Source organism: Labrus mixtus, chromosome 11 (assembly GCF_963584025.1).
Source record: "Labrus mixtus chromosome 11, fLabMix1.1, whole genome shotgun sequence".
Classification (NCBI taxonomy): domain Eukaryota; kingdom Metazoa; phylum Chordata; class Actinopteri; order Labriformes; family Labridae; genus Labrus; species Labrus mixtus.
Window position 1 is genome coordinate 25447144 of NC_083622.1, and position 25843 is coordinate 25472986.

Below are 25843 nucleotides of genomic sequence, written 5' to 3' on the forward strand. Positions count from 1 at the left end.
CAAACAGGGGCCAGAGTGGCTTCCCCTTACTGGCACCAGTGCTTTGTCCCCACTAATCCACTCCAAAGAGCCACAGTCAAACACCCAGCGCCACACAGTCACCAGTAACAACACAGCACAGTCTGAGGGGACACGAAATGAATCCTGTTGGCCGAAGCAGGGAGACAGGCACCAGTTTACTCATCAGATTTAGGCACAAAAAGCAGGTCTGGATGATGATCACAGAGGACCTTTTTGAACCAATGAAAGTGTGAGATATTGACTTCTCCAGGGATGCTGAGTTACATGGTTGGCAATTAGTACATGCTACCCACCAAATGCGGGTGTGTCAGTTGAATTTGCTAAACTATCGGCCAAGTTGGCGAGTATATCGAAGTCACATAACAGAGTGATTTGTGACAGATAACAAAGTAGACTAAATTAATCCCTGTCTTCTGATTGTTCCGCTCTGACTTTATGCCTGAACATGGGATTATGCACAATCACGTAATGAAACTCACATATTCCAACAGAAACCTATAAGACTGTGATGTCCCTCTCCATAAGCTCATATAGATTTGAAATAATAAATTGATTGTCTTGCCTCTCAGTTGAGGTTTAGTTGCAGGCAGCTAAATCAGTCTTTGTGGACATAGCTGCTATGGTGACTCTAACCAGCCTCAACAATATTGGTATTATGTAGTTTGAATGTGTCCGTCAACATGCCCACATAGGTTGTCTGAGTGCATCATGTTAACTGGAGTCTGAGTGTGTGCAGGTTTGCATGCTATTTAAAATTTCTGTGAGAGAGGATCCCAAAATACAATAATAGGCAGGAAGGCGAAAATGTTCAGAGGAGGAGAAACAGAATTATGCACTGCTGAACAACAGGCTGTATGGGCAGATGGGGATATAAATTGAATTACATTAATACAGTGGCTCTTGCAGCTGACATTAAAGCAAATCTACTTATCTGTGCCTCATGATGTTTAATTTGTTAAATAAAGTCATATGATAGAAAGACTATTTAAAAGTCAAATCCTCATTGTCCATATAGGCATTTAAATTACTACTGAATAAATCAGATGGGCAGAATGAAATCAAATTGAATCAGGGAAAAGAGCCCCCAGAACATTTTCTATATAGAAATACTCATTCTGCACATCTCTGGGAAGTTAATGAGAAATTATTCCAGTGCCAAATTACATGCAACAGCATATGATACAAAATCTGACAAATTATTCACAGCATTGTGAAAACTGTTGTAGGATTGGACCTCTACAAAGACACTCCCTGCTTAAAGTTTCACTTTGATGTGAACTGGCTCAAGCATGACATGGTGGCAGGACCCATCTTAAAACATTTACAGTTAAACCGAAGGAGGAAACACTTTTTTGTATGTTCAAGCAAAACACTTACCTCAAAGATGCTGAAATCCAGTTAAACATAATTTCAAACTGTGTGAACTTTTGTGAAACACAAAATATTTGGACAAACAGAAAATAAACAAGATAGAGCGAAAAAAAAAACAAGCCCAGGTATTGGCAGAAGCTGTATAAAAACACAGACACTTTCATGCTGTAAAGTTTACATTCACATAGTACTCACTTGTCATATTCTGTGTTGTCTCTGTCACAGCGTGCATCCTTGTGCTTCTGCCAGTCCTTCCCATGTTTGCAGGTAGTGAGGAGAACCACATCCTCTGAGTTATGAACATGATATAAAGCGTTCCGAGTGTCAGAACCTATTCCAGTTAGGTAACGCTTCCCTTTAAAGACAAGCATGTACTTCCTAAAAGGGGGAATAGTGTTATGTTTTAGGTATCCCCTTTCCCCTCCTGTCCTTGGGTGTTCTTTTGAGAAAAGAGGGATAGAAACGTCAAAGTATGGCCTGAAATTTTCTGTGCTGATGCTTGCCTTGGCCAACATCGCAAGGCCTATGTCGAAACCAAGGTCTTCTGTGTAGTCTGGCCAGGTGCCAGAGTATAAGTTGAAGATGATGTGGTTTTTGCCCCCGTTCCAAAGAGGAAGGCTCTGAATTTTTGCTTTCAAGTTGTGAACATACTGGGGTGAAAGCTGATCCCGGTCCAGTGTGTCCAAACTCAGGACAAATAGGCATGCCTGTCCTGGATCAGGTGTGTAGAACCTCGATCCTTCAATAGAGGACAAGATGTTCTGGTAACTCTCGGACATCTTCTCCCCCTTTTGCTGGGGGTACACATAAACTTTAAAACCATTCTTCTCACACAGGGAAAAGTCGAAGCAAGACTCCATCCTGCAGCGTCTTCCAGTGTAAACACCTGAGTTAGCGTCCCTCTTCTGCCTTGGAGATATGTGCTCATCGCTCTGCTCTTGCTCCAAGGAGCCGAAAGGCTGCAGGGACCCCGGGAAGCGACGCCACCGCGCCCCTGAGAGGCTGCGGTCATCACGCCGGCTTGGACTCCGTCTGGACAGCGGGACTTGTATACCCCCAAAGCAAAACAACAGGATGAGACACGCACCCGCGGAGAACAAGGTTAAGTACCGTTTTTTGGCCTGCATGTGTCCTTAGATCTGGGATAAGATGTCTGAAGATAAATCCAAGAAGAAGTGCCCAAGTTTTGGTTTCACCACCTCCTGCGGGATCGCTCCGCCATCTTCCCCCGGGCTGCAAGGGCTGTGCGCTCACGTCTTCCACCTTCTGCTTCAGATGCCTTTCACAGGTCCGGGAACTGATCCAAAGCATGTGGGCGACTTATAATGTTCATCCACCTCGTCTCCTCGTCTACAGTTGTATCAACTCACTAGTACAGCTTCTCCTATACAAAAGAGTAACCCGGTCTACCTAAAACAGGGACCCCACGGTCCTATAGCATACTGAGTTCAAATTGCATAAAATGTTCAATTTCCACAATGACTTAAGAATTAATATCAACATGGCACAGAATGAGTAAAAACTAGTGTGCCAGACTTGTTGCCTAGTCTGTTAACTATTGTCCCTACTGGAAATTAACAACAAAGAGGTAACTGGAAGCTTAAACATTCAACATACCCAGTTTAAGATGTTTCCACAATCCTTTCGGTTAATGTGCCAATGAACAAAATTAACATTTCAACTCTTTGCTTATTCTAAACAGCGAATTTCTCCATCCGATTTAGCTAGCTAGCGAGCTAACAAACAGGCTATTTTCTGAAAACATTCAGAGTTAGCTTGTTAGCTAAGCGGCTGCATCAAAGTAGCTCTAAACCCGGCCGGCAGTCTCTCCCCTCCCTTTAAAAACATGTCTCCTCCGCTACGTAACTTAAGTCTTCTATCTTCCCCTCAAAACCGACAGGATAAGCCCCTCCGTTTAAATTTCTTCAGTCGTTAAAAGTGGTGTCTCTCCCCAAACACAAAAACAAGAGGTGTTGCTGCTGTGGAGACTACAAGCCGAGCAGAGCCGCTGCACAGCAGTCCCAACACTACGGCTGCTACTGATGATGTGACGGCCCGCCCCCGGCGCAACGCTGCGTTACCATTGGTCCGCGTCATATCCGAAGGGGCGGGGCTTCTTAGTGCACCTATACACATCTAGAAGAATGGAAAGATAGCAAAAAGACCCTGCACTGACTTATGAGCTGAGATTTATGATTTTCCATAACAAATCAGGCCATGTGAGAAATGTAAAATTATATTAACGCAGATAGTTAAGTTGTCATTTAAAATATTACATTTTTTTTCTTTAATAATTATTATTATTATTATTTTATTTTTTTCTATTTTATTTTTATTTTTTTTGTTTTAATGTGTAAATCTACATTAGTAAATGTATAACATTGTGTATAGAGGGAGCCTGGAGTATAATGTATATTCATATGGTAATATTGTTGCTCTATGAAATATGGAATATAAACGTATAGAAAGTATATAATAGTTTATAACTGTAGTCTGACTATAATTAATAATTTATGGAATCTTTTCATTTATTTATTTTTTTCCTTTTATTGTTTTGATTTGGTTAACTGACAACTGTTTTCTGTTTTGTGAAATCAGGTTACTTTTTTTTTTTTTTTTTTTTGCAGCTATTCTTGTTTTGATATACTGTATAAATGAAATGTTCAAAGGGTAGGCATAATAAGCCTCGGCTTCATCCTACACCATTTTTTTACTTTTATTATTGTTCGTGTATGTTCTATGCTTTGTGGTCATGGACCGAAATAAATATTACTATATATATACTATATACATAGATAGTACTGATGAGTGATTAAAAAACGTAATATTCCATTTATTGATTGATTGATTGATTGATTGATTGATTGATTGATTGATTGATTGATTGATTGATTGATTGTTCGATTTATAGGATTTTTTTGTCAGACAAAGTTTGACATTTGCAATGCGTCATAGCGGCCCCATTTACAGCATAACAATTTGTTGTGACTTGACTGGTGTACAAAAGAGTGCTTCAGTCTGACCTTATTAAAAAGTGAGAGCCCTGTATCTCAGATTTGAGGTCATATTTTAAATTCACTATTTAGGGCGTGGATATGGTCAAAGACAATGCTGTTAGCGAGCCTGAACATGATTTTATAGAAGGCTGATTCATAGAGTCTCTGAAGTGGTTGGCCTACAATCTTTGAGCAGATTTTCAATTGGTGGAGCAGTTTAGACTTTAAAGTGGATGGATACATGTACCATGTAGTGTTACAGTATTGTGGGACACCAAAATGCTTATTGATCAGCTGTTCTAGAGCTTTTGGTCATATCACAAGATGTTCAAATATGTAATCAGCCCAGCTCTGTGAAATGGAGCTCATGAACTAGGGACAAAAACACAACTGAGTTCTCTTTGTTGGTGCAATCAGATCCTCAAGAACATGACTTCAGCTCTTAAAATACAACTGGGGGTGTCAACTGGGCTGAAAAACAACCAATCAATTGGAGAAATTATAAATTGCCAGAAAAGGCACCAAAATCCTCCTGCAAATGCCAGGAGTAATATAACTATGCATGGCCTGCAGCTGGATGACGATGGTTGTTTACAATCAACAATCAGTCTTCACTTGCACCAGGCATTTAGTATTTTGTAGCTCCTCACCATGCAGAACTAGCAACAAAGGAAGACTGTATGGCTGGAACTAAAAGATCTACCGAAGTAGGAAACAAACGTTTTGTGGCTTATTCTTCAAGCAGTCTGCTTGAGGAGCTTGAAATCCAAAGATAGGCCCTGAGGCATTCCATCATATTCATCTCAGAGGCAACTGAAAGCAGCAGCCAGTGGATATGACTCAAGTAGAAAGACCTTTCCTGGGCTCCAAAACGAGATCAGGAAAACAGAACTAGGAGGTGGTCCTGGTACACCAAAACCTACCATTTAGCCCCTGGAGTTATAGTATAGACAGTTGAATACCCCTTGTTTATGATTAAATTAAAATACTCAGTCATTGCGCTGGTGGACTGACACCATTTGTAACACAGGGTTTGATTTAAGTTCTGTGTACACTTATATGTTATACAGCAGCTGAAAGAAGGACTACTCCTGTTGAGACCAAAAAGTAAGATGTCTGTAAGACTTGAGCTTTTGCGCCTTTTAAAGCATTCTATTGAACAATGATGTTTTATAAACGTCATGCCTGAAAATAGTTCACAGCTAAGGAACACTTTATTTTAAAAGCCAAACTTATAGGCCTATGATAAAAAATATATATATTACAATTTTAATTTTCAAAATGCATTTGGAATTTTTCTGAGGGCCGGGCCAAATGTGGGGACTGGCCGTATCTGGCCCACAGGCCGTAGTTTGGGGACCACCTCGACTAGAGTTAGCCCTGATAGGAATTGCCTGGGTGATTGAGGACCGCAGGACAATGGCACTGCAGTGCATTAGCCAGCAGGTCTTTTCTGGCATGTAGTAAGCCATGATGTGTTTTCACAGCTGCTGTGGTCTGAAAGACTACAAGTGATTTTTCAGGAGCGGGGAAAGAGCAAGGAGGAATGTGAAGCTGCGTTCCTCAGGAGCTGTGGACCAGCTATCTGCACTGCCTCTGTTCCCCATGGACCACTGATCAAAGACTGGGAGGGATATGATGGCCACCTCCTCATTCTCTACCTCCTCCCTTTCTCTTTGTCTCTCCTCTTTCTGTTTCACCCAGCCCTCTTCTCCCTCTCTCACTCTCTTTCCTCCCCTCTCCTGCTCCCTGGCATTCTTTCCATTTATTCTCTCTTTCATCTCCTAAAATAATTTAAAACGGGGTACTGATGTGAATACATGGATGTTGCTCTTTTTTTCCCACTACAAATATAAGATGTGCATCATTTATATGTTACTGATCTTTTTTGTACAAGCTCTTTAAAGTTGTCCATCCATGCAGATTGTGATGGTCCCTCATTTTAGAGATGGACATTTATAATTGGACTTACAGTAGGCTTATTTGAAGGCTTCACTTCAAGACAAAGATCATAAAAGACTAAGAAAAAAAATCAATACATAAGGAGGACAATTAGATTAGAGTTAAACAAACACATACGCAAAAAAATCATGTGTGGGCCTCTGCTTTTGTCCAGCTATTATCTGCAGCTAAATGAGTATGTGGAGATGCTTCCTCCCTGCTGTTGCATTGTGTGCGCTGAGTTGAGCACTAGCCAGATTTAAAGCAGCAGGGTGACTGAGCCAGAGCAGCACTCCCACTGAGTAAAACACGCAACCGTGCCAATATCTAATTTAGATTCACCCAGGTCAACATACTTTCCCCAGCCATTCCGCTAGTCAGCCAAGCAACTAAACAGCCAAATGGAGATTTAGTATATCCTTCAAATCACATTCACTTCATTACTTGCTTTTTGTTAATGTCTGCAATGCAGATCAAATTTATTATAATTACACAAATATATCAATATGTGATTCTTGTAAGGGTTGTGTGTATTTGTGCGTGACTAAACATGCAGCTGCACTCTGTAGTTGTGCATGGGCCTCTTTCATGTAGAGCACAGCCTTGAATGCTATAATTTAATGTCCCCGGTGACCACCTTGCAAGGAACCTCATCCATCTGTTTTGACGTTGGAATAAATGTTCAGGTAAGAAATTACGTTGTTTCGATGCAAATAGGGCTATAGGCTTATGTGCTTTAGTTTGTGGGCGGCAACGGTCTCCATCACGTGTAGTGATTTACTTTCAAATCATAGTCTAGTGGCCGCATACATTTTTTTTTAATTACAGAAAAATGCAATATCTGGGAGAATATGCTTGTTCACAGATCAGGGAATGAATGATGCTCTCATTTCTGTGCATTGAATGTCTGCTTTCAAATTAAATCCAAGAAGGATAATTAATTAAAATATGCCTTTTACCAATTTAAAAAAAGAGTAAAAGAAAGAGTAGATACAGATTTCTGTCATCGGTTTAATAAGCAAACTCTATGCTAATAAATAGAAATTAATAAAGACAAAAGCTTTCACAGACAAATGTAGAAATTTAGGCAGAACTTGAGAGGTGAGAAGTCTCCAAATTCCTATAGCCTACACCCAATGCATTTTATTTAACTCATTAATTTACTTGGAAAATAAGCTGTACAATATGATCCTACATTCTTGGCTTTAAAGTATTAATTACTGTTTGCCTATTAAAAAGAAGATCTAAAGCTTTGCCTGCAGCGCTGCAAAGGCTGTAGCTGTTGTCAGATTGGTGCTTTGGGCTAAATTCTAAGGCCAGTAACACAACATGTTCACAATGACAATCCTGTCAAGTTGGAATTAAGCAGATGTCTGATCTTTTCAGCAACCAAGTGTCATGAGTTATGTGAGTAAATATTTGCTGTATGCAAAGTAAAACTTGGGCTTATTTGACTTTTGTCATCCTCCCAGGACCATGAGTGTCTGTAACTTTCCTGTTCTATCCAAGAGTTGTTGAGAGTTTTGTACGAGCTATCTAGCAAGTGAAAATATCTCAGGGGTCATGAGAGTTTTTTATTGCTTCATTTTGAATATCATTCCAAAAAAAAACTGTAAAAGAGGAAATGAGGCCATGTTGAAAGGTTGACTCTATTAGATTTTAAAAGTCTGCTCCTGTTCCCGTCAACCATTTTTGTGAAGTACTACCGTCATAAGGGCCTGTCACATAAATTTAAAAGGCATCAGCAAAGAGCTCCCATGACCCTGTTAACATCCGGAGAAAATTACCATATTCTATAAAACACTCATATCTCTTCACATTCTTGGCAATGAAACAGAAGCAGACACATGTACTGCATGTGTGATTTTAAATACTTTTTTAAAGACTTTGAAATTTGCAGTGTTTTTTTTTTCCAAAATGATTACTAACATTTACATTTCTCTAGATTAACAGTGGAATAGTGTATTAAAAGGATCCTACTGAGAGTGAGAGTAAAAAGATAGATACAAGATTACAGATGAAAACTTGGGTTAATGTCAGTCCACATAAAGTTGATGTGTTCATCAATTACAGGATAAGTATTACTATAATAGAAGTAGTGATTATAATCATGTTCCCCGTTCCTGTTTTCTATCTATTCCACCGTCCTTACTCTGTCAGTGTTTACACATTAAGGGAAAGGACTGTGACTAAATGAGAAGTACAGAGAAACACCTCTTGAGTGTGAATGTGTGTGTAGACTGGCTCCCTCCTTTGTGTGAACGTCTCAATCACAGAGCAGAGATCAGGTTCAATTACACATGCAATAACTTTTAGGTCTCCATAGGCCTAAAAACGATTTGTATGCTAATAAGTATGACAGTAATGACTTGCAATAAAGGTAACATCTGCCCCTTGATCACATCAGATATAAGAACATTACCACAATCAGCTTTTGCTATTTGTCTTCAAACTACTTGTTAGCTTCCATATTCCTTTGGGGAATTGTGTTGGCATCCGGCACTGGTGATGTAAGAACCTTTCTCCCAGCCTGTTCCTGTTTGTCTGCAGTGGGTGAATGTGCAGTATTTGTGTTTTAGCTATGTTCTCCTTTGGGAAATCTCCAGTACATGCATTCTCCTATGGAGCCAGGTTAAGTCAGTCTTATTCATGTTGACTAAAGTCCCACATTACCTGAGAGGGCTTTGATTTATAAACCTTATACCGAACAACACCATTGTATGTGATCAGGAAAGGAAACGTTTCTTTCCCACAAAAAACAATGTAGCGTGTACAATTGAGAGAACAGCACATTCTTGTGATCGAATACTGGATCACCATTAGTTAAAAGTCAAGATGTGGAGGAATACCAAAAGACAGAGTGTGCTAGCCACCTTCCAGCTTAAAAAACATCTTCAAAAGATCTTCTTCCATGTTTGGATTGTAAATGTGGCACAATAACACTTTCCAGCTCAGAACTTTGAGTCCACAGCCTCCTAGAAAGAAATCCTTGGACCTGATCGGACACACAAGATCTCACATCTGGTCTCCGGACACAGGAGGAATCTTGTCCCACTAAAACCTGAAGTTTAGACTTTCAGCATCTAGAGTAAATCCCAGAGGGCACTAACCTGTCCTGTTTGACTGACCATAGGGAGGGAAGGCCGAGAGTTATTTATGACCCTGCAGGGACTGGTACCATTTCTATTAGTTTGAAAACTTGGACAGTGGAAATATCAGCACCTCCAAAGAAAAAGCCCTGGCGTCATCCACCCTCCTTAAGCCAGGTGCAGTTGTACATTAAGTCAAAAAGACACTTCAATACTTTCCTGCAAAGAGACTGTAAATGGTTGATAATAATTAAGAAATTAATTCAAGTCTCAAGCCTCTGTTTGTATTCAATACCGCTTTATGCTCTTCATTTAAACAAAAGTGAAATAAAAATACTTCTCATTATTAACTTTGCTCTTAGCATAAGTGAAGCTAATCCCCCCGTTTGAACCCTCTATCCCATAGTGTATATTATATGTAATTCATGTATCTTCACCCTCTTGACTTATGTGTCACAGATAATAAGGATCAGCTATCTGAACACATGTTATTTATGTCACATTGCTTGATATGTATTCATGCACACTGCTCAACATTAAAGAGCTTAATCACATTCATATAACAATATCAAAAGAGATACAGCTAAATTAATTACATCATTAAATACCAGCCATACATGGCAGCTAATTTCAGCTGTAATTAGATTTGATAGGCCTATATGTCTACAAAATATTTGCTGACACCAGAGCAGAGAGATGAGTGCAGAGTATGTTTCCTGTCTCATTCCAATGAGAGACGCCTGCTGCTCTCACTTCAAGAGCCTGTAAAAGATCAATGACGAAGAATAGCAGTGGGATTGGACTACAAATTGAGCAGCCTTTAATCACTTCACACAGTTCACAGCGGTGTGAAAGTTCCCGCCATGAAAAGGTTTAATCAGTGGCCAAGCTGAAATAGAGTCAACTTGCTGCTAATAAAGGCCGGCAGACAGAGCCTAAGGGGACACATGCACACATGTGTGTGTTTGCTAATTCACTTTGGCAGTCACCAGATACACTGGACATCCTTGCATCTGTGCATTGAGACCATCTTACATGAGCATACAAGACACCCTATAAAGCTGCAGTGTAGGCTCACTGAAAACAACCTGCAGTTTACAAATCTCTGACTCACTCTTTCTTGAAACAATTATCCAAAGTCTTTTATTTTGTTGGCTCGTTAGCACATGAAGTAGCTCACAGAGAAAGAAGCAATCATCATTTGTCAGCCAATTCAAGGGTTTCACTGACAAACGATAATTACCTGACCCACCAGTCAATGGCCGCCAGGCTACTCAGGGAATGAGAACTGAGATCCGTCAGGGCTCTTAATGGGTAGAAACATGAGGGTCATTTAGTCGCTCTTAAGTCGATAACTAAGTGAATATACAATATATGTTATGAGTAATACTCGATGGGATAAGATTGCACTGTAGCAGTGTATACGTGGTGTCCTTTACCAGCATATGCATTTGAATCATCACAAACAATCTCATACTTCACAATTAAAGCAATTCTCAGAAGAGCTTCTATTAAGACCAATCTCGATAACAAGAAAAGAAAGCCCTCAAGGCGCGAGAAGGCTAATAAAGACGGTATGCAATAAGAGACCTCATTAGTGAAAACCTTTCATGATGCTTCCCAGTAAACCCATACAGCTGACCCAGGTGATGTTGAGACTGTGACCTTGGTGTGATGGTAAACGGGTAATAAATCCAGCGGCAGCAGAGACGCAGCGTGTAGTCAGTGGACAGCTGGGTCAACGAGTAGGCGAGCTATGAATCTAAATTACACCTGTCTGTCTTTTCCCCTTGTACTCACTCTAAAATGCGTTGAAATAATGGTGCTCTGGTGGCTGGGTGAGATAAGAAGCCCGTTATTCAGGACGTTAACAGAGCTCACCTTGCCATATGTCACACCCTCTGTCTCCTGGTTGCCTGTCAATCAAAAACTCTGTAATGAATAAAGTAAAAGTGTTCCAAAGATAATACCCTGAAGCAGAAACTATTTTGCATATTAAAGAAAAAAAGCAATTAAAATGATGAAGCAGAGGTATTTTAAAAGTTTTACAATAGTTTAAATCTTGAATAATGAGGGTAGAGGCTCTTCTGTGAGACGTTAACTGGGATTTTATCAATAAAAGATAGCAGGTCAAACAAACAACTCCCTCCATATGACTGTTATTATCCTCCAGCTCACACTGCTTTAAGGAAGTGCCTGTCAGCGTGTTTGACTTACTGTCAATAAAAGTCCAATTCAATCAGAATTTGAAGGAAACATGAGGGCTTATGCTTCTTCATCCATGTTGACAGTGTTGGTCATGCAGGTTTGTCCGCCTTTAGGACATAGTTAATGGGGAAACTCCAGAACTTACAAGCAAGGTTAATTAATTCCCCGTCCAAACTCATTTAAATTACATAAATCATGACTGATACGTGGGTTGCTATCTAATGTGACTGGTTATTCTGCAGAACCTCCAACACGAGATATTTTAGGAGGATATTTTTTGCCTGAAGGGTAAATTATGTTCTTTTGCTTTAATTTGGGTTTAATGCTAGGGTCTCTGCAGGTTCGTTTGATTTCAGTTCAGAGTAATTCTCTTTACTCAATCCCTCCAAAATCACTGCATCCCTGTGGAGACAGAAATGTGCACATGGTGAGGCTAGTAGAGCAACAGGGAGGGAGATAAAGCGAGCGAGGCTACAGTGGAACTCTGTCGCCATCTAGAGAAACAAGTTCAACACCTTTTGTGTTAAGACCTGAGTGAACCGGGAACACATACAAAAGAGTTCACTCAGTGATTTTATGCATTATACATCGCATCTTTGATTTATATTCCAGCAGTATAATCACACACAGTCTTTACTTATTGAATATTCTGAAAGTCAGCGCCTCCCTCCGGCGCGCTGAATGACCAGAATCAAACGCACCCAGAGAGTCATGTGATTGGTCATGAGGAAGTAAACAGGGAAGAGGAGTCTCAAAGAGGCAAGCATTGTGTGTCTGCGGTCTTTTCTGAAGTAATTTCTTTCTTTTTCATTGAAATAATCGAGACATTAAAATAGTCAGTGCTCTGATGTTTTTGCATGTTTTCACGTGTGTCGCCTGTAACATGAATGCTAATGTAAACAGATAGCAGGCTACATGCTAACGTTAGCATGGGTGCAATTGAAAGAGCTAAGCTCAGGCATGACCATGAAATAACTTCACATTGCAAATTCTTCCGATAAAAGTCGAGCAACGAGTATATGAAAAAGGTTAAAACAATGTGTGTGTGTGTGTGTGTGTGTGTGTGTGTGTGTGTGTGTGTGTGTGTGTGTGTGTGTGTGTGTGTGTGTGTGTGTGTGTGTGTGTGTCTCTGTGTGTCTTTGTGTCTTTGACTAACCATTTTATTTTTGATTTTACAGAGATAGTTTAGTGTAAACAGTGAACAAGACTTAAAGAAATGACTTAAATGATGAGGGTTGTGAGTGTTATTTATTGGTTTGAGAATGAAGTAAGACGTGCTAACAAATCATTAAAGGCTCTGTCATAGTATCTTGTATTTTCTAAGTACATGTAATGATACTGTAATAAGCAATTTCATAAACTTGCTTGATTGCTCATTTTGTTTCTCAAGAGGAGTCATACTATAGCCAGCTGTAGGCCACTGCAGGAGGGCAGAACTTATAGCAATGTACAGAATCAAAACTCTTGAATTAATGTTGTTTACTTTTTCTATCAACAGGAGTTGCCAAACAGCCTACTGCACAAACACATGGTCAAGGTGGGGCTGTTTTAAAGTCATTTCTCCACCTCCTCTTCCTCCAGCTGCCATGGTGGACTTCCTGGCAGAGAACAACCTGTGTGGACAGGCCATCCTCAGGATTGTTTCTAGAGGAAATGCTATTATCGCAGAGCTCCTGCGCCTCTCAGACTTCATCCCTGCAGTCTTCAGGCTCAGAGACAAAAGCGACCAGCATAAATATGGAGACATTATCTGCGACTTCAGCTACTTTAAGGTAAGAATGACATTAGGGCAGGATGTTTTAGATATCACCTACAGTGGAGGAAATAATTAGTTGATCCCCTGCTGATTTTTTAAGTTTGACCAATTACAAAGAAGGGAGCGGTCTATAATTTTGATGGTAAGAATATCAAAAAAAAAGTCCAGAAAAAAACGATTGTATAAAGTTATAAATTCATTTGCATTTGATCGAAGGAAGTAAGTATTTGATCCCTTACAAACCAACACGAATTCTGGCTCCCACAGACCGGTTATGTGCCCGGGAGGCACTCATAGTAGGAATTGCTCAGGAAGGCACATGTACTGGCCCGTCTGAAGTTTGCCAATGAACACCTAAATGATTCAGAGAAGGTGATGTGGTCAGATGAGAACAAATTCAACTCTTTGGCATAAACTCGAGTTGTTGTGTTTGGAGGGAGAGAAATGCTGAATTCCAACCCAAGAACAACATCCCCACCATCAAGCATGGAGGTGGAAACATTATGCTTTTGGGCTGTTTCTCTGCTAAGGGTACAGGACAACTTCACCGCATTGAGGGGCCGATGGATGGGGCCATGTACCGTAAGATCTTGGACTCAAGAAGAAGCACATTCAGGTCATGGAGTGGCCTAGCCAGTCTCCAGACTTTAATCCTATAAAAAATTTGTGGAGGGAGCTGAAAGTTCGACTTGCAAAGCGACAGCCTCGAAACCTTCAGAATTTGGAGAAGATCTGTAAAGAGGAGTGGACCAAAATCCCTCCTGAGATGTGTGCAGACCTGGTGACCAACTACAACAATCGTCTGACTTCTGTGCTTGCCAACAAGTGTCACTCCACCAAGTACTAAGTCATGTTTTGCATGGGGATCAAATAATTATTTCCTTCGATCAAATGCAAATAATTTATAACTTTATATAATGTTTTTTTTCTGGACTTTTTTTAATATTCTGTCTCTGTTTGTTAAAATAAAAGTACCATAACAATTATAGACCTCTCACTTCTTTGAAATCAGGCAAACTTACAAAATCAGCAGGGGATCAAATAATAATTTCCTCCACTGTACAGCTGAACATACAAGTGCTGAAGCACCACCCAATAACATGTTCAGTGTTGTAGACTTGAAGGAACTCTTTCAAAGGCTTATTGTGATTTAGTAAATATTTCAGTCGTAATGTATTTATTTGTAAGCAATTGAAGTCATTTCTAATAACTGCATAACAGCAGTGGTTTTATAGCTTTATATATGTTTTCTGTATATCAGGATCTTAATGTTATAAACATTATTCATGAGGACATTTTCTTCAAATGTCCTTCCACAGGGTCCAGAGTATTACGAGGCCAAACTGGAAACCAAACCTGAGCTTCAAGACCTGGATGAAGAGTTTAGGGAAAACAACATTGAGATTCTGTCCAGGTTCTATCTGGCCTTTGAGAGCGTCCACAAATATATAGTTGATCTTAACAGGTAAGACGGGAAATCATTTTCATAGGGCTTGTTTTTTTTTAGTGAACTTGATTTATCAACCCCCACTATATTGATCGATGTTATTTGATCATTTTCGTCCCTCCTGCAGATATCTGGATGACCTACATGAGGGTGTATATATTCAGCAAACCCTTGAGACTGTGCTGCTAAATGAGGATGGAAAACAGCTTTTAGTAAGTGACACAAATGCAAATCAGGTTTAATTTTGTACCATTACAGAAGCCAGCTTTCATTAAATCTTCTTAATAGCTGTTTGTGCCTTGTCATATCAGAATAAATGACTTGTCTTTTGTTTGCAGATTGATTTGCATACCTAACCCTTGAAAGGACAAACTGAAAAGACACTCTGGATGTTGTTGATAATGTTGCGTTTGTTTTCTTACCCCTCCAGTGTGAAGCTCTCTACCTTTATGGAGTCATGTTGCTGGTTATTGACCACAAAATTGAGGGAGAGGTCAGAGAGAGGATGCTTGTTTCCTACTATAGATACAGGTGCGCTTGTGATTCACACACACGGATACACATGTTCAACATACCCTCATTAGACATTTTCAGACTTTTTTCTGTAAGCTCAGCAGTTATCAAGTCTTTGTACAGTCATATTGATTCTGCAACAGCATAATATCTATTGGTGTCCCAGTCACAGATCACTTCGTCCCCAATTACTTTTCTGACATTCAGATTGAAGGTGAAACCTCACAGGGGCGTGACTATTGCCACTTGAAACAGCAGACTAAATAGGGCTTGATGTGCACAGTTCACTTTGTGGCCAGTGTGGTAATTGAGTCACTATTCTTGACTGCATTTGCCTAGAATATGAAGTACATTGGAGTTGGACTACGTGATCCCTTTTTTGCTCACCTTGTCTGCCTGTGAGTTGTATTATCACCACTTTGTGTTAAAATGCTTGAAATGGGATTCAGTGTGGGTGTAGCTATTTCACTCCCTCCCTATTGCAGTGCTTTGAGTCATTTGTACATCAGAAATCAGCTTATTTTTTAAACTGAACTCATACATGTTTGTATTTCTATATCATTGAAACAGTAGTTTTATGTTGCCTCACTTTATTTTTATTTCTTCACCTTATCTTCAGTGCTGCCCGTTCCTCCGCTGACTCCAACCTGGATGACATCTGCAAACTCCTGCGCAGCACTGGCTACTCGGGTCAACCGGGAGCCAAACGACCCGCCAACTATCCAGAGAGCTACTTCCAAAGAGTTCCCATCAGCACAACTTTTATTAGCATGGTCATTGGGAGGCTGCGCTCGGACGACATATACAACCAAGTGAGAACTATTTGCTCACACGTGAATTATTTTTGACAAATTAAGTTCTTTGTTTAAAGTTTACGTTTTCTTTGCAACAGATTTTATGTGAGTAACAACATGAGTGAGAAAAGTGTGCAGCAGATGTCATGGGCTAGATTAAAAATAGTTTTCTGTTCTTTGTCCTTCAGGTGTCTGCTTACCCTCTACCAGAGCATCGCAGCACAGCACTGGCTAATCAGGCGGCCATGCTGTATGTCTGTCTCTACTTCAGCCCCTCCATACTGCAGACCCAGCAGGCCAAGATGAGGGAGATAGTGGACAAGTATTTCCCTGACAACTGGGTGAGACATCTGTTATAAAGAAGGATCATTCAGTCGACGTGCTTAACCTGCAAAAAGTGTGATAGATCAGAGCAGAATATGTTATGGCATATCTTGCTTTGTCTCAGTGTTTGAATGTAAATGTTGTCCTGAAGTGTTTGTGTTGTCTGCCTTCAGGTTATCAGCATCTACATGGGGATCACAGTGAACCTGGTGGAGGCCTGGGAACCATACAAGGCTGCCAAAATCGCCCTCAACTACACCCTGGACTCTGCAAACATCAGAGAGCAGGTATGGAACTTTTTTTTGGATTGGCTTCAATGTCACACAGCCTTTGACTTTGTCGATTTACAGTCTGTCAGTGTGACACTCTATTGTAAGCAGGTGCTGATAACTGTGTGTACAGCATTTGGAAGAGATCCAGTGTGACTGTGCAGAATCTAAATGTACACTCAAGGGGATTAATCAAAGAGGGGACTTTAGAAAGACATATTTAAACTTGCCTTAAAAAAAGTTGAATACAAAAGTTTGTCACTCACAGCAGTCCTCATGCAGTGTGTCATCGGAACACTTTTCTTTCTAATGGCTACTTGCAGGAGCAAATTAATGAATAATTCATAGTCCAAGATGGGAAATTACTTTAAACAATTTTTCACCACCACAATTACTGTGTTCAGGCCACTCGGTATGCAGCCGGTATGGAGAGCCTGAGGCCTCAGGTGCAGCAACTGCTGAAGGAAGGGTTCCTCAGAGAGGAGATCATCCTCGACAACATTCCCAAACTTCTCAACTATCTGAGGGACTGCAATGTGGCTATACGCTGGCTGATGCTGCACTCTGCAGAGTCAGGTGAGAATATTGGGCAAAGCTTTATTTAAGACTCAAAACTCAGCTTGGACAAGAAAAGATACATCTTTTTTTATAAATGTACCTCCAAATAACTCTAGGTAGGTAGGGAATTTTACCTTTTGTCCATTTATGTGAGCTAGAATATTCTTAGATAATTGCTCTAACCTTAGAATTTTAAACTTGACCTATGGAAATAAAATTAGATTTTTGATCTGTAGTATACTTTTTGAGTTTTGCTGTTTTCTTTCAGCCTATGATCCAAACAACAAGCGTCTGCGTCAGATCAAAGAGCAAGTCCTCTGTGACTCCAAGTACAAGCCGAAGATCCTGTTCCAGCTGCTGCTAGACACTGCGCAGTTTGAATTCACACTCAAAGAGGTGAGGGTCACCTTTAAATTAGAAGTGAATAAAAGCGTGATATAATGCTGGAATATTTCCAAAGTGCTGACTCAGCCTACTTCATTCATCATACAGTGTCAGCGCTGTTGTCTATTAGCATACGGTGAGACAGCATATGGCCAGTCTATCACTAGCAGAGGACACAGATTTAATGTTCTCATTACATGTCTCATCTGACTCATCCTCCCTCATTGATTAAAGCATCTGTGCTGACCCTCTTCCAGATGTTTAAGCAGATGCTTTCAGAGAAGCAGCTCAAATGGGAGAGCTATAAGACGGAGGGATCAGAGAGGATGACTGAGCTGGCTGAAGTCTTTTCCGGTGTGAAACCTCTAACCAGGGTGGAGAAAAATGGTGAGTTACACTGTTGGGGTGGATATGGTGAAGGATTACATGCACAGCAGAGAAATGGCACTGCCTACAGGAAACTCTGCCGTGTTTCATGCTTTGAATGTCATGGATTATTGCATTGTGGAACAAAAAAAAAGGCTTAAATGAGTTCAAGCTTGGAGCAGTTTAGAGAAAAATGCAGAGGCAGGGAGACAAACTGCGCTGTAAAAAAGCATCAAGAACAAACATGCAGGGAGAGGTGGATTAAATTTACATCAGTCATACTCTCTTCTGTCACTGACACTTTAGCTCTCTTGCACAGACACATTCTTCTAAACCACCACCTGTGAAAAATACTTCAATATAACTCTTTTTATTTTGCCTGTGCCACACATATATTATTCTTCACAGAGAACTTACAGGCCTGGTTCAGAGAAATCTCAAAGCAGATCGAATCTCTGAACTATGAGGACTCCACAGCTGCTGGGAGGAAGACAGTCCAGCTCATACAGGCTCTTGTTGAGGTGAGCATGACAATCATAATTCACACATTTTTACATCAAAATGATTATCATGCTCAAATTTCACACAGGTCTTTGGACCGTAGAGATTGAATTTGATAAGCATATATTTAAAGGCTTACTATGAGACTTTCAGAACAGATTTTCAAAAAACAAATGCTCTCTTTGGACACACCTCCTTCATCCCTCAGCTTCCCCCTCCCTCCTGCCTCCACATTCTGTGAGACTAGCAGTGGCAGATAAGTGCTGATAGCATCTCAAAATTGATTTGGCTGTTATTTGTTTGTCTTTTTTGGCCAAAATAATAATTTCTTTTGGTTTGGAAAGTCTGTTTGTACTTCTTCAGTTATACTATTGGGGTGGCTGTGGATCAGCTGGAAGAGTCGGTTGTCTCTCAACAGGAAGGTTGGGGGTTCGATCCCCAGGTCGTGCAGCTACATGTCCGATGTGTCCTTTGGGCGTTTCACTTAACCTCAAGTTGCTCCTGCTTCTTCAACAGTGACATATGAATGTGTATGAATGGGATTAGTTTCTTCTGATGGTCACTTTACAAAGCACCCTCTGCCATCAGTGTATCAATGAATGTACATGGGTAGGTGTGACCTGCAGTGTTAAAGTGCTTTCAGTAGTCAAAAGACTGGAAAAGCGCTATACAAGCACAAGTCCATATTGCAATGCAAAACGTGCCCTTCGAGGGGACGGGGCGACCTCTCTTCTCCAAAGTGGTGGCTGGGCTAATGGTTGGAGAGGGAGGGGCTCACGCAAAAAAAAAAAAGTCAGTGAAACATGTTTGAACCGCTGACTGACACATAAACAAGCTGAAGGAAGCGCTGTCTTGTCAGTGTGAACACAGAGTTAAGAACAACAAACCAAGAGAGATTTTGACTTCACTTTCTTCTTTTGGAAGTCATTACTGCACAAAATAATTCTGTAGGGTTTATTTGATTTTTGCTTTATTAATATTCAGAATGTTGCATATTTAGCCTTCAAATTATTGACTCAAGAGATTTCCCTTGCATACCCAAGTTTCATAAACCTATAAAACTGCTGAATCCAAGGACAGTATTTGCAAATGGTTGAAAAACAAAAATGAGAAGAAAAAAAAAGAACTGCTTTGAAATGCCTTTAATTATAGGACCGTCAGAATACATAATAATATCCTGTTACTCAGTGGATTGAAATGGCCTCATTTTCTTCTGTCTATCCTGACAGCTGGTTGAAAAAGAGGAGATGAAACAAATGTGATTGTCACATGAGTTGCAAAAACTGGGTTACATTTATTTATATAATCAAAATGTCCATCAGTACAGTCTTCTGCAGCCAGCTCCAAATGATTGTTATGAGCCAGAAGTTGAACAAATGCCAATATCTTATTTGTTTTATCAATATTTCAGTCGCTCTACAATCCTTGGACACAGATAAACACATGCAGTGTTTGTTTTCTGTCCTGGTCAGTGTGTCTTTAAAAAACGGATTTCTCTTTGTATGCAGGTCCAGGAGTTTCACCAGCTGGAGTCTAACCTGCAGGTGTGTCAGTTCCTGGCTGACACCAGGAAGTTCCTGCACCAAATGATCCGCACCATTAATATCAAAGAAGAAGTCCTGATCACCATGCAGATAGTAGGAGACCTGTCCTATGCATGGCAGATAATAGATAGGTATGTAGGAATATTAAAGCTTTGAAAAAACTGAAAATGAATTTTGATTTTGATAACAGTTCTGTGAAATGCAACATGAGCGAGTCATTTTGTTGCATATTTACCGTTGTTCATATTATTGTCACTTGGAAACTCTTCAGTAGTGGCAGAGAGCACAAGATTCCTTTTTCACTTGGTCAGCTAAAGATGGAGGATTTAGTCTGCTGAGCTTTTTCAATAAACTATGAAGAAGACCATGGTGCTCCTGCTGTTTTTACTTTTCTTTAACTCGGTTGTGTTTTGTTTTCTTGTCTGAAAAGCAGATTTCACATGTTTTTCTTTTCCCTTGCATATTTTTTTTTACTCTGCAGCTTCACATCAATTATGCAAGAGAGCATCAGAGTGAACCCATCGATGGTTACCAAACTGAGAGCTACATTTCTGAAGGTGAGGACTGTTTATGCAAAACTTACACACATACATGCTAAGACACTGACAACAAACCAAAACATAATCCTCCCAACAGGACTGTTCTATTGTTAAAATAATTTCTTTGGTGTATGTGTGTGTGAGCAGCTTGCATCTGCCTTGGACCTCCCGTTGCTGCGCATCAACCAGGCCAACAGTGCCGACCTGCTGAGTGTATCACAGTTCTACTCTGGGGAGTTGGTGGCTTACGTCAGGAAGGTACACTTTATGAAGTTCATGTTTTCACCCATCATATTGCTGTGTGTCTTAAGAAAACACAGTCTTTGATGTTTCCTGTTGTACTCATTGTTGATGTAAAGTGATTATACAACTTGAACAAATGAGCTCTGCATGCTGTAAATGATTGTTGGATGAGTGTACCACAACAGCTGCAGGCGTGATTAATGTTTCTACAACCATCTGTTTGGTACATTTCCCCCCAAAAAACGCTACTTAGTGGATGTTTACCTTAAGATCCCTCCCAGAGAATTTTTCTTCTCCTGTCTGTACACATGCTTCCTTACGCAGCATCATGTACCATCTGCTTCTGATGACTAATCTAAAAAAAACAACCCTCAAACACATGTTAGATACACGTTGGATCTCAGTTTTGGAATGATATCCGCTTGTTTTCAGGTGCTGCAAATCATCCCTGAAAGCATGTTCACCTCTCTGGCCAAGATCATCAAGCTGCAGATTCACGACATCATGGAGGTGCCCACACGGCTCGATAAGGACAAGCTGAAGGACTACTCCCAGCTTGGGGCTCGCTATGAAGTAAAAACAACTAAAACAGTCTAATTTACAAAATGGATTTAGCTCTTTAAAATATGTTCACAGTCTCATGAGACAATGAAATGAAAACAGTTCTCATACATTATATAAAATCAAAAGCAGAAATTGGAACCCAGTGTCTACAGTGTGATCAGAGGCATTCACTCTAGCAGGAGCGGTTTTTCTGAATATTTTTCAATCTCACAGCTTTTGATGTGGAACATAAATCAGAGAAGAAATATCAATATGGAAACAGATGGTGCAGGTAGAGACTTCCTGGAATCAAATTAATTAGAAGTTGTCAAGCTGGTATTGAAAAGCACATTCTGAAATTGTAGTCAGATGCTTTCAGTTTGAACAAGATTGAGTTGAACTTTTGACGAGATTTTGAATTTAGCTTAAAAAGACAGAGCAGCAAATAAAAAAAAGAGTCTGCTTGAATTCATCTATCTTTATACAGTTCGATATAGAACTCTATCAGGCCCCTCTAATGCATGAACGTTGTTCTTATTAACAGTCATTAAAGATGCACTTTATTATATCTGTTATTGTGTGCTCTAACATCTCTTTTTCATGTGCTTACAGGTTGCTAAACTCACCCACGACATCTCCATTTTCACTGAGGGGATCCTGATGATGAAGACCACTCTAGTTGGCATCATTAAGGTAGATGATGACATCATCTTTTTGTTCGTTGTAACATGCATGCAGAGATTTTGATTTTGACAGAAGCCTGAGTGCAGTTCATGAATAAGTTACTGTAGTAGATCTGACATTTCCTGACACACTGCGATACTTCAGGTGGATCCTAAGCAGCTTCTGGAGGACGGCATCAGAAAGGAGCTGGTGAAGAGAGTAGCTTATGCTCTGCACAAAGGATTGATCTTCAACCCAAAGGCAAAGGTCAGACATATCCGTTCTAAGCTGATCAATGCATATTTTGATGTTATATTTGAGAATGCTTTATCAGTCTGTGAAGTGTAAATACCTTCTTTTTAATGACTTAAGTAAACAACGGTCTTCCACTCTTTTAGCCAAGTGAGCTGATGCCAAAGCTAAAGGAGATGGCAGCTACCATGGACGGGTTCTACAGGTCATTCGAGTACATTCAGGACTACGTCAGCATTTACGGACTCAAAATCTGGCAGGAAGAAGTGTCCCGCATCATCAACTACAATGTGGAACAAGAGTGCAACAGCTTCCTCAGGGCCAAGGTCAGGAGCAACACAGCAGATCTGATCACACCCCCTGAATAGTGCACTGACATCAGTCGATTTCCTGAAAGTGGAAGAGAAATAATCAGGTTTTTAATCATTTGTGTCATTAACAACGGCTGATTGGTTCTTTCATTATTTAAAAACAGATCCAGGACTGGCAGAGTGTGCATCAGTCCACCCACATCCCCATCCCAAAGTTTCCCTCTGTGGACGAATCTGCTACATTCATTGGTCGTCTTTGCAGAGAGATCCTAAGAATCACTGATCCTAAGTATGTCTCCTCGAATAAAACTTATTGAAATCCTTTGAGGTGTTTTCCGTCTCAAAACAACTGGGCTTTAATCTGAATGTAGAAAGGACATATTTGGTCAGAGTTTTTAAACAGTGGTTCTTTCTTCAGGATTACATGCTACTTTGACCAGATGAACACCTGGTACGACCTGAAGAGCCACCAGGAGGTCACCAATAACCGGCTGTTCTCTGAGATACAGAACACGCTCGGTACATTTGGCCTCAACGGACTGGACCGCCTGCTCTGCTTCATGATCGTCAAAGAACTTCAAGTAAGAAGTTTACAACCCTAAGGCTGTCCACAAAATCGCACCCAGGCTCTTATTGAAATAACACAGATGACGAGTGGCCATTTTAAAGTATCGGTATTGCATCGTGTATTTCACACCTTCAGTACATGTGATCCTCAGTAACCTGTTTCTCACATCAGAACTTCCTGACGATGATTCAGAAGACCATATTGAAGGACAGAGCTGTGGTGGATGTTTTTAAAGCCATGCTGATTGCTGTCAACCCAATCCAGGGCATTGTGGGTAGGTACTCATTTCAAATCCTTTTACCTGCCCAAATCTTTTTAAGATTATTGTTTTCTTGAGAAGAATGTGTTTGTTGCTCCTGCAACAGGTAATGCCAGCAAAGTGTACGCCAGTGCTGTGGCCAAAACACAAAAGATATGGGGGGCATACCTGGAGGCCATCATGAAGGTACTGGTCTCTAATTTTCTAAAAAATAATAAATCTTAACTTTTACTGGGATGTCCATAAGCTATGTTGAATGAATGTGTTGATCATAGGTGGGTCAGATGCAGATTCTCAGACAGCAAATCGCTAATGAGCTGAACTATTCCTGCAAGTTTGACTCCAAACACCTGGCTGCTGCTCTGGAGAACCTCAACAAGTCAGTCCAGTCTCAGAACAAAATTAAATCTCATATATCTCTGTGTTTGTGGTTCACTACTTTTTAAATGAGTATGCCTTTAATTCACTCTTACATTTATCTACCATTTCTAAACTCCTATGACAACTTCTTCAGGTCTCTGCTGGCAGACATTGAGGCTCATTACCAGGACCCGTCCCTGCCCTACCCAAAAGAGGACAACACTCTTCTGTATGACATCACTGCCCACCTGGAGGCTGCCGGCATACACAACCCACTCAACAAGGTGTGTGATTGAAATGTCACAAAACCTCACTGTGTTTTTGTTTTGTGTTGTGTAGAGTGTTAAATGATTTGATTGTTTCTCTCCTCCTTAAAGATCTACATTACCACAAAGCGACTACCTTACTTCCCAATCATAAACTTCCTGTTTATAATCGCTCAGCTGCCTAAACTTCAGTACAGCAAAAATCAAGGTAAGTTGTCTCGGGTTTCACTTATTAAGGGTATGTATGACAGCCTATTGATGCCCTGTTGCCCTGTAGCACTCGCAGGCAGGTGAGAGTTGTTTTTATTCAACACATCATCACAGATATTTAATACAGTGCTTGCCATTACATTTTCATAGAAGTGTGAGAAGGTGTTACTTTACTTTGGACCTTGCTGCCAACTAAGTACATCCTGTGAGCAACGGCTCTGTCTTTTACAATTGTATTGAATTATTACTATTCTTTGGGGTTGAGAGAATAGAGAATAACTCTAAATGAAGGAACAGACTCCTTTGTTCAGGCAGGTTTAAATAATGTTAGCCCACCAGATTCTTCATATCCTAGCGATTAATAAGGTGTTATGATTTTTTGTCAGTGCTGCTTCCAAATGTAAATAACCACCCAGCTGATGTTTTTTACAGGAATGACGTGCAGGAAAGCCGCAGATCCAGTCGATTGGCCTCCGCTTGTGCTTGGCCTGCTAACTCTGCTCAAGCAGTTTCACTCCAGATACACACAGCAGTTCTTGGCTCTGATTGGTCAGTTCATCCGCTCTATAATGGAGCAGTGCACAAGGTAATGAAAAACATAACAGCTTTATTTCTGTTTAAGTAATTACTATACATAACATATTCAAAGATGTATTTCTATGTAGTTTTAGGTTAAAATCATGTCTAAAATGAATGAAATATATCCTGTTGTGACTTTATGAACTCATCTTTGAGTTTTTTATTTGACCCCTTCATAGTCAGAAGATTCCTGACATGCCCTCTGATGTGGTGGGAGCGTTGATGTTCCTGGAAGACTATGTCAAGTACACAAAACTGTCACGCAAGGTAGGACAACTTTTACCTTGATTGATTTGATTAATAGACTTACAATAAATGAACACAGCACTAGACTGTTGTAGTTGTAACACAACTATAGACAAGATAATATTTTTAATTTGTACTGTAAAACCACAATGTGTCTTAACTTTTTTTCCTTTTGTGTTCTTCAGGTGGTGGAAGCCCATGTGCCAAGTTTCATTTTTGATGAATTCAGGACAATACTGTGAAAATCAGGGTGACGCATTTCTTCAGGAAATTATGCTCTTTGCTGCCAGAGGCTTTTTTATTATTATTTCACATGTTTATTTGTAACAGTAGGTAAAACAAATGTCACTTTTAACATCAATGATTACAATTATTCACATTAACACTTTCTTCTATTAAAGAGTCCCAGTTAGTCGTGACAGTGTGACCCTAAAATTAAAGCAGCCAAATGTAGTTCAGCTTTCAATCATTCATTCAATTGAGCTTCAATGTCGTCATGGGGGAAAAAGCATATTGAAATGTTTACTGAAGCCTTCTCATTTCATTGACCATTGTTGTATTATTGCACTAACAGTAAATTGTATATAGATAGAAAATATTAATTGTCTATGAATTAACCTGCCAATTTTCTACATTAACACTTTGTGCCATTTCCAAATGTAAATCATAAATAAATATGACTGTTCATATGTTGTTTTGGGGTCTGTTCAGTTAAACTGATT

At 40.1% G+C, this 25843-nt stretch overlaps 2 protein-coding genes across 3 annotated transcripts in view; one reads left to right on the forward strand and one right to left on the reverse strand.

The window, feature by feature from the left end:
- Positions 1 to 3464, reverse strand: part of LOC132984283 (exostosin-1-like) — a 36794-nt gene extending 33330 nt beyond the window's left edge. The window contains exon 1 of the mRNA XM_061051053.1: positions 1588 to 3464. Coding sequence (XP_060907036.1) covers positions 1588 to 2519 — 932 coding nt within the window. The 5' untranslated portion in view covers positions 2520 to 3464. The remainder of the gene's footprint in view (positions 1 to 1587) is intronic.
- An 8776-nt stretch (positions 3465 to 12240) lies between these two features.
- On the forward strand, positions 12241 to 25811 carry washc5 (WASH complex subunit 5). 2 transcript variants are annotated; one of them, XM_061051055.1, is made up of 29 exons: positions 12241 to 12385; positions 13125 to 13398; positions 14702 to 14847; positions 14957 to 15041; positions 15260 to 15360; positions 15962 to 16154; positions 16325 to 16477; positions 16634 to 16747; positions 17134 to 17305; positions 17556 to 17683; positions 17929 to 18058; positions 18446 to 18558; positions 20047 to 20213; positions 20564 to 20639; positions 20769 to 20879; positions 21297 to 21437; positions 22020 to 22100; positions 22236 to 22337; positions 22469 to 22648; positions 22798 to 22922; positions 23052 to 23214; positions 23373 to 23475; positions 23567 to 23646; positions 23736 to 23839; positions 23975 to 24104; positions 24198 to 24294; positions 24729 to 24882; positions 25055 to 25142; positions 25307 to 25811. In XM_061051055.1, the coding sequence occupies exons 2-29, from the start codon at positions 13213 to 13215 to the stop codon at positions 25361 to 25363; spliced, it is 3480 nt and encodes a 1159-aa protein (XP_060907038.1). In that variant the 5' UTR covers positions 12241 to 12385; positions 13125 to 13212; the 3' UTR covers positions 25364 to 25811. The 2 variants fall into 2 exon arrangements, with proteins under 2 accessions (XP_060907038.1, XP_060907039.1); XM_061051056.1 differs by having other exon boundaries at positions 12245 to 12385; positions 13208 to 13398.
- The last annotated feature ends 32 nt before the right edge of the window (positions 25812 to 25843 follow it).

Coding starts and splice junctions, on each gene's coding strand:
- washc5 (XM_061051055.1), top strand. CDS start 13,213: ATGGTGGACTTCCTGGCAGAGAACAACCTGTGTGGACAGGCCATCCTC. Junction 20,214..20,563: donor GCATGGCAGATAATAGATAG/GTATGTAGGAAT, acceptor TTTACTCTGCAG/CTTCACATCAATTATGCAAG. Junction 22,923..23,051: donor CTAAGAATCACTGATCCTAA/GTATGTCTCCTC, acceptor TTCTTTCTTCAG/GATTACATGCTACTTTGACC.